Source organism: Rutidosis leptorrhynchoides, chromosome 6 (assembly GCF_046630445.1).
Source record: "Rutidosis leptorrhynchoides isolate AG116_Rl617_1_P2 chromosome 6, CSIRO_AGI_Rlap_v1, whole genome shotgun sequence".
In the NCBI taxonomy this organism is placed as follows: Eukaryota; Viridiplantae; Streptophyta; class Magnoliopsida; order Asterales; family Asteraceae; genus Rutidosis; species Rutidosis leptorrhynchoides.
In genome coordinates, this window is record NC_092338.1 from 70,715,256 (window position 1) to 70,727,854 (window position 12,599).

The following is a 12,599-nucleotide window of genomic DNA, read 5'->3' on the forward strand; positions in this document are numbered from 1 at the left end:
GATTATGATTATGATAATGATAATGGTTTTGTTCATAGTTAGGATGATAATGAACTGGGTTTTGATTTAAGATGAAGAAGAAGAAAATAGAAAATAAATAATACGGGTTAAATAAAAATTTGAAAGTGAAAGTAATCAGAAAAACATGAATGGAGTAATGGTTGACGTTATTATTGGGTTAGCGGGACGTCGCGGGTTCAAATCCGGACTTGGGCATTATTTTTAAGAGCTACTTCTTTGAGGTAGTTTACGTATTATTATTATTATTATTATTATTATTATTATTATTATTATTATTATTATTATTATTATTATTATTATTATTATTATTATTATTATTATGATTATTATTATCATTACTATTATTTTTATTATTATTATTATTATTATTATTATTATTATTATTATTATTATTATTATTATTATTATTATTAATATCATTTTTATTATTATTATTATTATTAAAATTAAAATTAACATTATAATTAAAATTAATACTATCATTATTATTAATAGTATGAAAATTATCAATACCATCATTATAAATATTTTAGTGTTATTATAACCAGTATTTTGTAAACAAAAAGAGTTATTATATAAATATATATTTAACACCCATAATCTAAATATACCAATACTATTATCTACCTAAAATATACAAAAAGAAAATATAATAATATATATAAACTGTTAATGTAAAAATTTCACTAATAATAATATACATACTTATTCGATTACAAGAATATGTTTTAATACATATATGAATGTTATAGGTTCGTGAATCCGAGGCCAACCCTGCATTGTTGAATATAGTCATATGTATTTTTACTACAAAATACATTAGGTGAGTTTCATTATTTCCTCTTTATATACATTTTGGGCTGAGAATACATGCAAATGCTTTATTAACTGTATTACAATATTTATATGCGTGAGTTTCATTTGCTCCCTTTTTAAAGGCTTTTGCAATATATATTTTTGGGACTGAGAATACATGCGCTGTTTTTGTAAATGTTTTACGAAATAGACACAAGTAATCGAAACTACATTATATGGTTGAATTATCGAAATCGAATATGCCCCTTTTTATTAAGTCTGGTAATCTAAGAATTAGGGAACAGACACCCTAATTGACGCGAACTCTAAAGATAGATCTATCGGGCCCAACAAGCCCCATCCAAAGTACCGGATGCTTTAGTACTTCGAAATTTATATCATGTCCGAAGGAGGATCCCGGAATGATGGGGATATTCTTATATGCATATTGTGAATGTCGGTTACCAGGTGTTCAATCCATATGAATGATATTTTTGTCTCTATGCATGGGACGTATGTTTATGAGAAATGAAAATATGAAATCTTGTGGTCTATTAAAATTATGAAATGATTATTTATGTTAAACTAATGAACTCACCAACCTTTTGGTTGACACTTTAAAGCATGTTTATTCTCAGGTACGAAAGAAATCTTCCGCTGTGCATTAACTCATATTAGAGACATTACTTGGAGTCATTCATGACATATTTCAAAAGACGTTGCATTCAAGTCATTGAGTTCATTAATATTATTATTAAGTCAATTATAGTTGGATATATTATGAAATGGTATGCATGCTGTCAACTTTCGATGAAATGAAAGTTTGTCTTTTCAAAAACGAATGCAATGTTTGTAAAATGTATCATATAGGGGTCAAGTACCTCGCGATGTAATCAACTGTTGTGAATCGTTTATAATCGATATGGACTTCGTCCGGATGGATTAGGACGAGTCTTGACAAAAACCGCCACCCGAGTATGTAAAGCCAGTGGTAGCACCATACAGACCACCCACCCCGTTTCCAAGAAAAGGAGTTGAGTATAAGCAAGTAATAGGTAATAAAGTTTGTGATACCTATGGAAAGAAGAAGAAGAATAAGAAAGTGCAAGAAACAAAAACCGTAGAAGTAAACCCGGTGAAGACAGTTCCACCAAAACTTCCACCCAGGGTGGGTGATCCAGGTGAATTTATTGTTCCTTGTCTACTTAGTGATTGTGTCATGTATGATGCACTAGCAGATTTAGGTGCGAGTGTGAGTGTTATGCCTCTTTCATTATATAAGAGATTAGGAGTAGGTGAGTTAAGTCCAACGAAAATGAGTGTTCGACTCTTTGATCAAACCATTAAGCATCCAGTTGGAATTGCTGACAACCTACCTATTAAAGTAGGTAATTTAACCTTTCTAGTCGAATTTATTGTCATTCACATAGAAGAGGACTCAAACATTCCTCTAATTTTAGGTCGACAATTCTTAGCGTCCACCGGGGTGTTATTTGATGTTAGAAAGGGTAGAATGACACTTAGTGATGGTGACAAATCGGTCACCTTTGTGATTCGAAAGTCTAAATCTCCACCAACCAAAACCGTTGAACCAATAAAAACGATCGATGAAAACCACATTGTTTTACCAACTCCAACGGTAATGCTTAACAATAATAAAACGCCTAAGTGTGGGGAAAATGAAGTAACACCTAATGATGACCTGATAAAAAATGACCCCGTTATTAATAGTTCAATGAAGAAACTTATTAAACGGATTCGCGATGCTAAAACTAAGGGAAACTTTAAGTTATGTAACCGGTTAGTATCCAATCTATCGCCTAAAGAAAAGGCAAAACTAGTTGAATTTGTGGATATTACACAGGAATCCGACCAATGGCTTAAAGCAAAAGTCACAGATATGCAAGTTGATTATGGTCCAAGAGAAATTGACGATGAAGTTAATCACAATTTCGACACCACAGCTACCTAAGTGTGGGGAGATTCAAATGTTCTAAAAAGAAAATGCTATCTAGAGTTAGTTATTCTATTCTCGTGCAGTTCCGACAATGGAATCCGATTGGTCTTTTCCACTAGCAGACACTAAAGAACTAGTTTTCTCCCCCCATTCTGAATTTTTTATTTTGTAGGTTTTGTATGAAATTAATACGCTTTTTAAATTTATGTTTTGTGTGAATTTAAAAACAAAAATTTGCTTTATTTCACTAAGTTTAAAAAAAATGATTTCTAAAATTCGTCGTGAGTTAAAGACTAGATCATAGAATCGAAATTGCTTTACTCAAATAATCGCTTTAAAACGACAATTTTTAAATTTTGTCGAGGGATGGACTAGGTAAACGTACCGAAACTACCTCTACCTAAAGTAAAAGGAAACAAAATTTTAAAAAATTATTCATTTAAATTGTTTTAATAAATAAAGGTTTTATAAAATATATATATGTTTGTAGTCTATCTTATGTACAAAACAGGGTAAAATAGCGCACTTTCAAAGACTGACCTTAAGTTCAGCAAAAGCTACCAATTTTGACGATAAGACGCAAAACATATGTGAAATTACAACAAAAGGAATGAACGATGAGGCGCGCCATCTATCATTCGACGAGCTTAATAATTACAAACTGGGTATTTTTAATCACTTTTCTACACTAATCACCCTCATGAATTTATAATTATAGTCTGATTTCATGCAAATGAGGGCATTGCATGATCTCAAGTGTGGGGAAGGTTTATAAATTCTCTCGGGTTTACACTTGGTTTAATTGTCAAATTTTGTGAAAATTTGAGGTAATTATAAATAACCACATACACTCGATCGGACACGAGATACTATTATTTTTGCTACGAAATACTATTAAATACGATACAATTATATGTATAAACATATATGGCAATTATTTGTGAAAATTTGGCAATTAAATCAAGTGTAAACCCGAGAGAATTTATGAAGGTATATTATATTACATATTTATGAACGATAAAACTAAGTATTAACACCAAAATTATTGTTACCTTGGAGAGGACATAAATTGAGAAACAACCCAAAACGTTAGAATTCATTTGAAATGGAATAAAGGAGAATAAAAAGGCAAAGAAAAGAATAAATAAAAGCTAAGTGTGGGAAGAATTTACCAAGTTCTTTAAAACATATATCACATATTTTGTACAAGATTATTGCAGGTACTTTTGTTTTGGACTAAACTAACCAGTTTTACCCGATTTACTGTAATATATTTGAAAGAAATATGGATCTACACGATGAATCAATTCCATCATTAAAAGGAAGTAAAGTCTTCTGAAAAAGACACGTGCTTCTTGATTTAGGTCAAGAAGTTGTCGTCCAGACCAGCTGTAGGTTGATGAAAAATCTTGAAAAGTCATCTCTAAAATCAGCAGGAAATCCACGGACCTCAGCATCAAACAGGGTCGCCAAGTGGTCAGACTTATCCTAACCATGAGAGGATCTGTCTCGTAAAATGGGGAGGGCGCCGTGCAAATTAGCTTGATAAGACTAATGAATCAGACCCCCAGAAAGGATAATCTCCTTAAAGAATAAAAATCAGTTTTTAAGCCTGATATTACTCAATCCTTGAGATTGACTTTAAAGATTGAGAATTACAAACTCAGGGAATTCAATGATATCTAAACTCGAGCTTAAACGAGAAAATATTTTGATCAAAAATGAAACTGATTTGTTTTCTGAAAACCTATTTTCAATGCGTTCATTACTGTTGAACGTAAAATCCTAAGAATTCACCGAAATTCATTAGGTCACCTGAACCAAATCGGGTGTCAACTGTAAGAACGGTGGTTGCATAGCATGGTCGAAGTCAGGACCTTGTGCCAGACCGAAAAATTATAGGGTGATCTTTACTATTGCTCCTACAAAGGATAGTAATTGCATCCGACACGTTTTTGGACCATGAACATCTGCATGTCATGAGACATTGCCTTAACAGTTGCTTGTTCATCACTTTCCTTTACAACCGGATGGTAGTTTACCGAAAGGTAATATACGGGACAAGTAAACTGGACGTGTACTTTCTTAATACAAGGTTAGCAAGTGGGTGACACAAAACCTCAAGTTTTGAGGTAAAATTTTAAACTCTGAAACCCACAAAACCCACAAAAACATTTTGCAAACACCAGTGAAGGGTTATTCCGGAAAACTCATCGAGGGTAAAAGCTAGAATGAATTTTCAAAAGATCAAATATTTTCATAAAAATCCAATTTCCTTAAGGATCTAAATTTTCATAGTCACGTGGGACTTTAAACCGCCTTTCAAATGTGCACTTTGCTTTGGAAACCGAAAGTAAATCGGGTATTTGATTGCAAGAGTCGTTGAACTAAACCCGAGGCAACTGTGGATGGCACATCCACCTTTAACCATGGTTCTATCGTTACTATCATTGTTTATACCGCCGTATCATAATCACTTATGTATAAAGTGTGAAGAATAAAGAAGTGATTCTAGCGTGATTTTATTTCAAGTTCTATATTGCTTGAGGATAAGCAACGCTCAAGTGTGGGGATATTTGATAGTGCTCCAAATGAACATATATTTAGGCGCAATATCCTTCCAATATGTAAAGCTTTTAGTTACTATTGTTCTATTTTTATGTAATATTCATTTAAATAAATAAGTGTGAAGACTGAAGACGCAAATGAAGATTTGAAGACATAAATGACCAAAAAGCTCAAATGTATAAGATACAATCCAAGTGGTTCCATTTATTGATGAGAAACGTCTGAAAATGACAAGAGTACAAGTCACGGAACGTAAAGTACAAGATATCTCCGCGTACGAAAGGACGTTCAAAAATCTGGAACCGAGACATAAACCGAGCATCAACGCGCGAGGCAACGGAGCTAAAATTGCGAGTCAACTATGCACAAGAATATAATATAATATATATTATATATATTTAAAAAATATGTCGACAAACTAAAAAACAAAGGATTGTGAGCTGGCCAGAGAGGCCAAGCGATCGCATGGCTTCTGTGCTATATCCCCATGTGATCGCATGGCAGTAAAATGTTGGTCAAGTGCTATAAAAGGCGACGAATTGAATGAATTATAGAGACATCTTTTTCTTTTCCTTCCTCTGATCAATGTAATATATATTTATATTTATAATATAAAGTTTAAATTAAGTTTAATAATAATTGGGTTAACGTAAGAAATGTTTTAAGGTTTTTTAAAGTCGGAGTTCTGTCCATGCAACGCTACGCGATAAAAAATCACTGTAAGCTATGTTCTTCCTTTTTAAATTAATGTCTCGTAACTAAGTTATTATTATGCTTATTTGAGCCGAAGTAATCGTGATGTTGGGCTAAATATTAAGACGAGGTTATTGGATTGTGTACCATAATTAGGGTTTGGACAAAAGACCGACACTTGTGGACATTGGACTATGGACTATTAATAGATGGGGGTTATTGACTAATCGAATGACAACTCATTAGAATCTGTCGAACCTATCTTCAAATTAGTTAATCTAATAATTATTAAATGATTATGCATGTCCTATTTAGTGACGTTTATACGACATCTTTTACGATCATTTAATTAATTATTCGGGTTGGGTAATTGATTATTCAAACTGATCAAGTGGGTAAATTAATGTTCATATCTTATTAAAACAGGGGTGAATTACATACAAGGGTAATTGGTGTAATTGTTAACAAAGTATTAAAACCTTGGATTACACGCAGTCGATAACCTGGTGTAATTATTAACAAAGTATTAAAACCTTGTTATAGTTTAAATACCTAATTAGTTGGAATATTTAACTTCGAGAATAAGGTTAATTTGTCGAGCATTTTATAATTATGACCGATGAACTATTATGGACAAAAACCAGATAGGTTTCAAATAAATTCAGGATAAAGGACAATTAACCCAGAGTAATGAATTAAAATCAAAACGTCAAACATCATGATTACGGAAGTTTAAATAAGCATAATACTTTTATTTCATATTTCATCGTACCTTTATTTACTGTCATTTTAATTACTGCAATTTACTTTATCGTAATTTAAATTCTGTCATTTATATTATTGTCATTTATCTTTACGCTTTATTTAAAATCGACAAACCGGTCATTAAATGGTAAAATCTCCTTTTTTATATATTATTATTACTATATATAATTATATATATTTTATATAAATATAGTTGTTAAAACTATAGTACGTAATCGCTAGCTCCCTGTAGAACGAACCGGACTTAGTTAAAACTACACTACTCTACGATTAGGTACACCGCCTATAAGTGTTGTAGCAAGGTTTAGATATATCCCATCCGTAAATTAATTAAAACTTGTATCATATTTCGTAGTATTTCGTAATAAAATATACTCTATTTCGTATACACCGCTGCAATCATCGGTTCCCAACCTTGCCGCCTCGGTTGGTGTCTAACTAATAATGCGCACATAAGATCACAGATAATCAGTCATGCAATCGTCCAAACTAGCATGGCAATATCTAACTACACATGGCGATCATACTAGATATAAACATAAGAGTAAAGAGTCTGAACAAGTAGCGTGTCAGCTACTTAATACTCTATCCGAAGATAGACCTACTCACCGAATACCGGCAACTAGCTCAAATAATCTATCACTGAGCGACTTCCTTATCCTTATCACCTGAACATAAGGCAAATCAAGTTAGTTTCTGTCTGTTAACGCAAACGAAACACAGTACAGTAAATCAGTATCAAAAAGCGCCGCTAAAAAGTCTACTTAACACTTATGCATTTTCAAAATTTACATCATAATTATCATAAGTCACGCGGACAGCATATGGCTAGAAAACAGCCAGATTAAACAACACTGCAGTTCTAATCTACACCCGTACGGTTACACATGCATCTGTATGGTTGCAAGTCCATCCGTACGGTTGCACACTAACTGCCCGGTTGTATCAACACCGCTGAATCCGTACAGTTGCACATGCACCCGTACGGTTGCACAATGTACCCGTGCGGTTGCAGGCTGCAACCGTACGGTTGTGTTCTTCGTGCAGCAGCAGCAGAAACTGACGGGTTTCGAACCAAATCCACCCAAATCTCGATTTCTACACGTTTTAATACTAAAATCCGTTCAGGAAACGTTTATAACACATAAAGAGGCTTAAACCCCAACAGATTATGCCAAAACAACTTCAAAATCACAAAATTTGACCAAAAACCCCATTTTTAACCAAAACCTAATTAAAAACACAAAACTCACTGATTTGGACACGAAATTGGTTGAGATTTACCTTGATTTAAACACTGAAATCACAACCAACAGATCACCCACAAGGATTCAATACAAAAATGAGATTTAAGAGATTAGGGTTCTTGAATTGGTTTAAGTGTGTGTGTAAAAATGGAGAATCTGGAAGAAACATCACAAATGAGCTGGTACATGGCTTATATATGTGTTAAAACACAATACCCCATCACACACGGGTATTTACCAGTTATCTGATAACTTTCGTACTTAATTTGACTGCTCTAACGGAGTTCAAATTAAATAAATGAACCTGTTCTGTGACCCTTGTCACAAACTGGTCTTAATCAAATAATAAAATAACACTAAATATATAATTAAAATAAAAGCATAATTAGCCACACAGTTATGACTAAGGCAAAAAGGTCATCTTACATCTTAGCCCTGTATGAGGATGTTACAAATCCACCCCCTTAAAGAGATTTCATCCTTGGAATTTGGTCATGGTTAAATAGACGTGGATAACGAGCCTTCATCAGCTCTTCGGTCTCCCAACGCAATCTGGTCATGGTTAAATAGACGTGGATCTCTTTCTTTCTCAACTTTGTCACCTTTCTATTGACAATCTTAACCGGTTCTTCAACTAACTTTTGATTCAAGCCAACCCTCAAATTGCTTAACGAAACCAGTTGCATTTCATCATCAACCTTACACTTTCTAAGATAACATACATTGAAAGTGTTGTGTATCCCTGCCAACTCAGCTGGAAGCTCTAACACAACAGTCTGGTCGTTAATCCTTTGAATAATCTTGATAGGCCCAATGTACCTCCGAGCTAACTTACCTCACTTACCGAACCTGATAACTCCCTTCCACGGTGAAACTTTCAAGTAAACATGATCACCCACCTCAAAGTTTAACGGACGTCTATGTGGATCGGCATACATTTTCTGTCTGTCACGTGCCGCTTTCAACTTTTTACGCGCTATCGCTACCTTGTATGATGTTATCTGAACTAATTCTAGATCTACAAACTGTTTCTCTCCGGCTTCTAACCAACAAGTCGGCGTTCTACATTTGCGACCATACAACATCTCATAAGGCGGCATACCAATACTCGAATGACAAGTATTGTTGTAGGCGAACTCAATCAAAGGTAGATGTATATCCCACCATACTCTAACACGCAGGATCTAAGCATATCCTCTAGTATTTGTATTGTACGCTCACTCTGACCGTCGGTCTGTGGATGATACGCTGTACTCAGATTTATTCTAGTTCCTAAACTTTTCTGTAAACTGTTCCCGAAGTTCGACACAAATCTTGAATCTCTGTCGGATACGATAGACAACTGAACCTCATGTCGACTAACTATCTCTTCTAAGTATAATTCTGCCAAAATACTTAACGAAACTGTCTCTTTTGTTGCTAGAAAGTGTGCACTTTTTGTCAGTCGATCAACAATTACCCAAATCATATCATTACTTCTCTGAGTTCTAGGCAATTTCGTCACAAAATCCATCGTAATGTGATCCCATTTCCACTCTAGAATTTTCAACTGCTATAAAGAACCATAAGGTTTCTGGTGTTCGGCTTTAACCTAAGCGCAAATGTGACATCTTTTTACTAATTGAGCAACATCTTTCTTCATCGTTGGCCACCAATACATCAGTTTCAACTCGTTATACATCTTTGTACTACCCGGATAGACAGTCAACCTCAATTTATGCACTTCATTTAAGATCAATTTTCTTAAATCTCCAAGCATAGGCACCCAAATTCGGTTCTTAAACATCTTAAGTCCTCTGAAATCGTCAGTCAATTGGTCTTTTATTTTGGTCATCAATTCAGTCTTTAAATTCTCCTCCAATAAAGCTTGGGCTTGAACTTGTCTTATCTGTTCAATAAGGTCTGAAACTATTTCAATTCTCATAAATTTCACGGTCTCCACGGTCTTTTTACGACTCAAAGCATCGGCAACAACATTCGCTTTGCCCGGATGATACTTTATTTCACAATCGTAGTCTTTTATAAGCTCAATCCACCGTCTTTGTCGCATATTCTGTTCTTTCTGCGTGAAAATATACTGGAGGCTCTTATGGTCTATACATATCACACGTTTTGTACCATATAAGTAGTGTCTCCATAATTTCAATGCAAACACCGCAACCGCCATTTCTAAATCATGAACCGGATAATTACGTTCGTGTGTCTTTAACTGACGAGAAGCGTACGCGATAAATTTATCGCTCTGCATTAGTACACACCCCAACCCGGCAATTGACGCATCAAAATAAACCATGAAGTCATCTGAACCTTCTAGTAACGCTAACACTGGAGCCTGATAAAACAACTGTTTGAGTTTCTGAAAAGCCTGTTCTTGTTGGTCACTACATCGAAAACTTACATCTTTTCTAGTCAATTTGGTTAACAGACCCGCTATTTTAGAAAAATCTTTTATAAACCTGCGATAATAACCCGCAAGACCCAATTAACTTCCGGCAGCGTCTTCGCTGAATTCCAACCCATTACCGCTTCTATTTTTGATGGATCTACTTCAATACCTGCCTCACAGATAACATGGCCCAGAAACTGTACCTCTCGGAGCCAAAATTCACACTTCGAGAACTTAGCGTATAAATGTTCTTTCTTTAACAACTCTAACACTAATCGAAGATGTGTGGCATGATCAGTCTCTATCTTTGAATACACCAATATATCATCGATAAACATAATAACAAACTGATCCAAATACGGTTTACAAACCCTATTCATCATATCCATGAAGACTGCGGAGCATTTGTTAACCGAAATGAAATAACCAAGAACTCGTAATGCCCATATCTCGTCTGAACGCTGTCTTCGGTATATCTGATTCCGCAACCCGAACATGATGATATCCATATCTAAGATCTATTTTCGAAAAGTACGACGCACCCTGAAGCTGGTCAAATAGATCATCGATTCTAGGAAACGGATACTTGTTCTTAACCGTCCTCTTATTTAACTCCCGATAATCTATACACATTCTCAGAGTACCGTCTTTCTTCTTTACAAACAACATCGGCGTACCCCATGGCAAAGTACTCGGTCTTATAAACCCCTCTGTCTAACAATTCTTGTATCTGAGACATCATCTCTCTGATTTCAGAAGGAGCTAACCTATAAGGAGCCTTAGCTACTGGAGTTGTTCCAGGAACCAACTCAATCTTATACTCTACTTCTCTTACCGGTGGTAACCCCGGTAACTCATCAGCAAATACCTTAGGAAATTTTGAAATCACCGGAATATCGGTAACAGATCTCTTCTCTATCTTAGCATCAATAACATAAGCCATAAAAGACTCACACCCCATAGAGAGTGACTTATTCGCCTTCATCATAGATATCAACGGAAAACGGAACCCATTTCGTTCCCCTCGGGCTGCAATACGGGTTTCGTCGGTCAAACGGAAGGTCACAATATTCATATCACACTTAATGTAGGCCTTATGTAGGCTCATCCAGTTCATCCCTAACACTACGTCAAAGCTTGAGATATGAAACACTAAATAGAACATAGCAAGCGGTCTACCATCAATTTCTATAGTAGCTCCAAACACATATGTTGTGACTGGAATCATCTTACCATCAGATACCTCTACTCTAACAGGCTCAGGCAGCACAGTAGTAGGTAACCCTAACTTAGTATAGAAATCTATAGACATGCAAAAAACTTTCAAAGAGACTGGTCCTTTCCAGCATTAGGAGCCCGAAAGCCCAGCACTAGGAGAGTAACCTGACCGTAGGGAAGTAATATTTCCTTAAATCTCTTTCAATTATCACGCACTAAAATCTCTAAGTGTGGGGTCATCCCCGCACCAAACTTGGAGATTCTAGAAGAACTGTCCTTAATTTATAAAATATTAAAATATTTTATTTTAGAGAACATTAGGGACAATGTTCTTCTAAGTGTGGGGTATTGGGTAAAGGTTTAAGGACAAGTAATCGTAAAACGCCAAAGTTTTGGAAAATTCTTTTGTCTAAAAGTGATTAGCAAAGAATATTTAGGTAATTTCGAAAAATTCTTACCTCGTTTTACCCAAAAGATTCTATAAAATTGCTAGAAATCAGTTTTCGGAACATTTACTAGAACGGAACGATTAAGCTAAAACTCATGGTTTATGTCAAAAGATTTCTTTCGAAAAAATATGTAAAAGGCTACGCATGACCAAACACGAACCTTACTCCCAAACAAAAAAGTGAGGACTCTTGGACCCAAAGTATCTGTATGACCCATCAAATCTGCAGTACTTTGTCAATTCAATTGATGAGCGTGCCGGTGTACGATTTGAGTTAGAACTTGGTATTGACATACGTTTCAAGGCCAATGGTTAGTAAGCGCCATACGTGGTGCAGGTGCGATGCTCCCTCCGAAATCATTCTGAATAGAGAAGACAAAAAGCCATCCGTTTTCGTTTCCACTCCACGCAATTTAAAACCGACAAACTCACATAAAGAGTTGATGAATCAAAAATACTCACCCCAAATTCACTCCCAAAAATACACTACCTATTCACCTT

At 34.9% G+C, this 12,599-nt stretch overlaps 1 protein-coding gene across 1 annotated transcript; it reads right to left on the reverse strand.

Moving 5' to 3' along the window:
- Positions 1–8,510: 8,510 nt before the first annotated feature.
- Positions 8,511–9,559, reverse strand: LOC139853749 (uncharacterized). Its single transcript, XM_071843113.1, has 3 exons — positions 9,268–9,559; positions 8,891–9,088; positions 8,511–8,809 (listed from the first exon to the last, which is right to left on the reverse strand). The coding sequence occupies exons 1-3, from the start codon at positions 9,557–9,559 to the stop codon at positions 8,511–8,513; spliced, it is 789 nt and encodes a 262-aa protein (XP_071699214.1).
- Between the last annotated feature and the right edge of the window lie 3,040 nt (positions 9,560–12,599).

Bases quoted from the DNA above. Each gene is read 5' to 3' on its own strand.
- LOC139853749 (XM_071843113.1), bottom strand. From the start codon at position 9,559: ATGGATTTTGTGACGAAATTGCCTAGAACTCAGAGAAGTAATGATATG. The intron at 9,089-9,267 runs GTGAGCGTACAA...CTTGTTGGTTAG, and splicing joins TCCACAGACCGACGGTCAGA to AAGCCGGAGAGAAACAGTTT. The intron at 8,810-8,890 runs GTAAGTGAGGTA...CTGTTGTGTTAG, and splicing joins GAAGGGAGTTATCAGGTTCG to AGCTTCCAGCTGAGTTGGCA.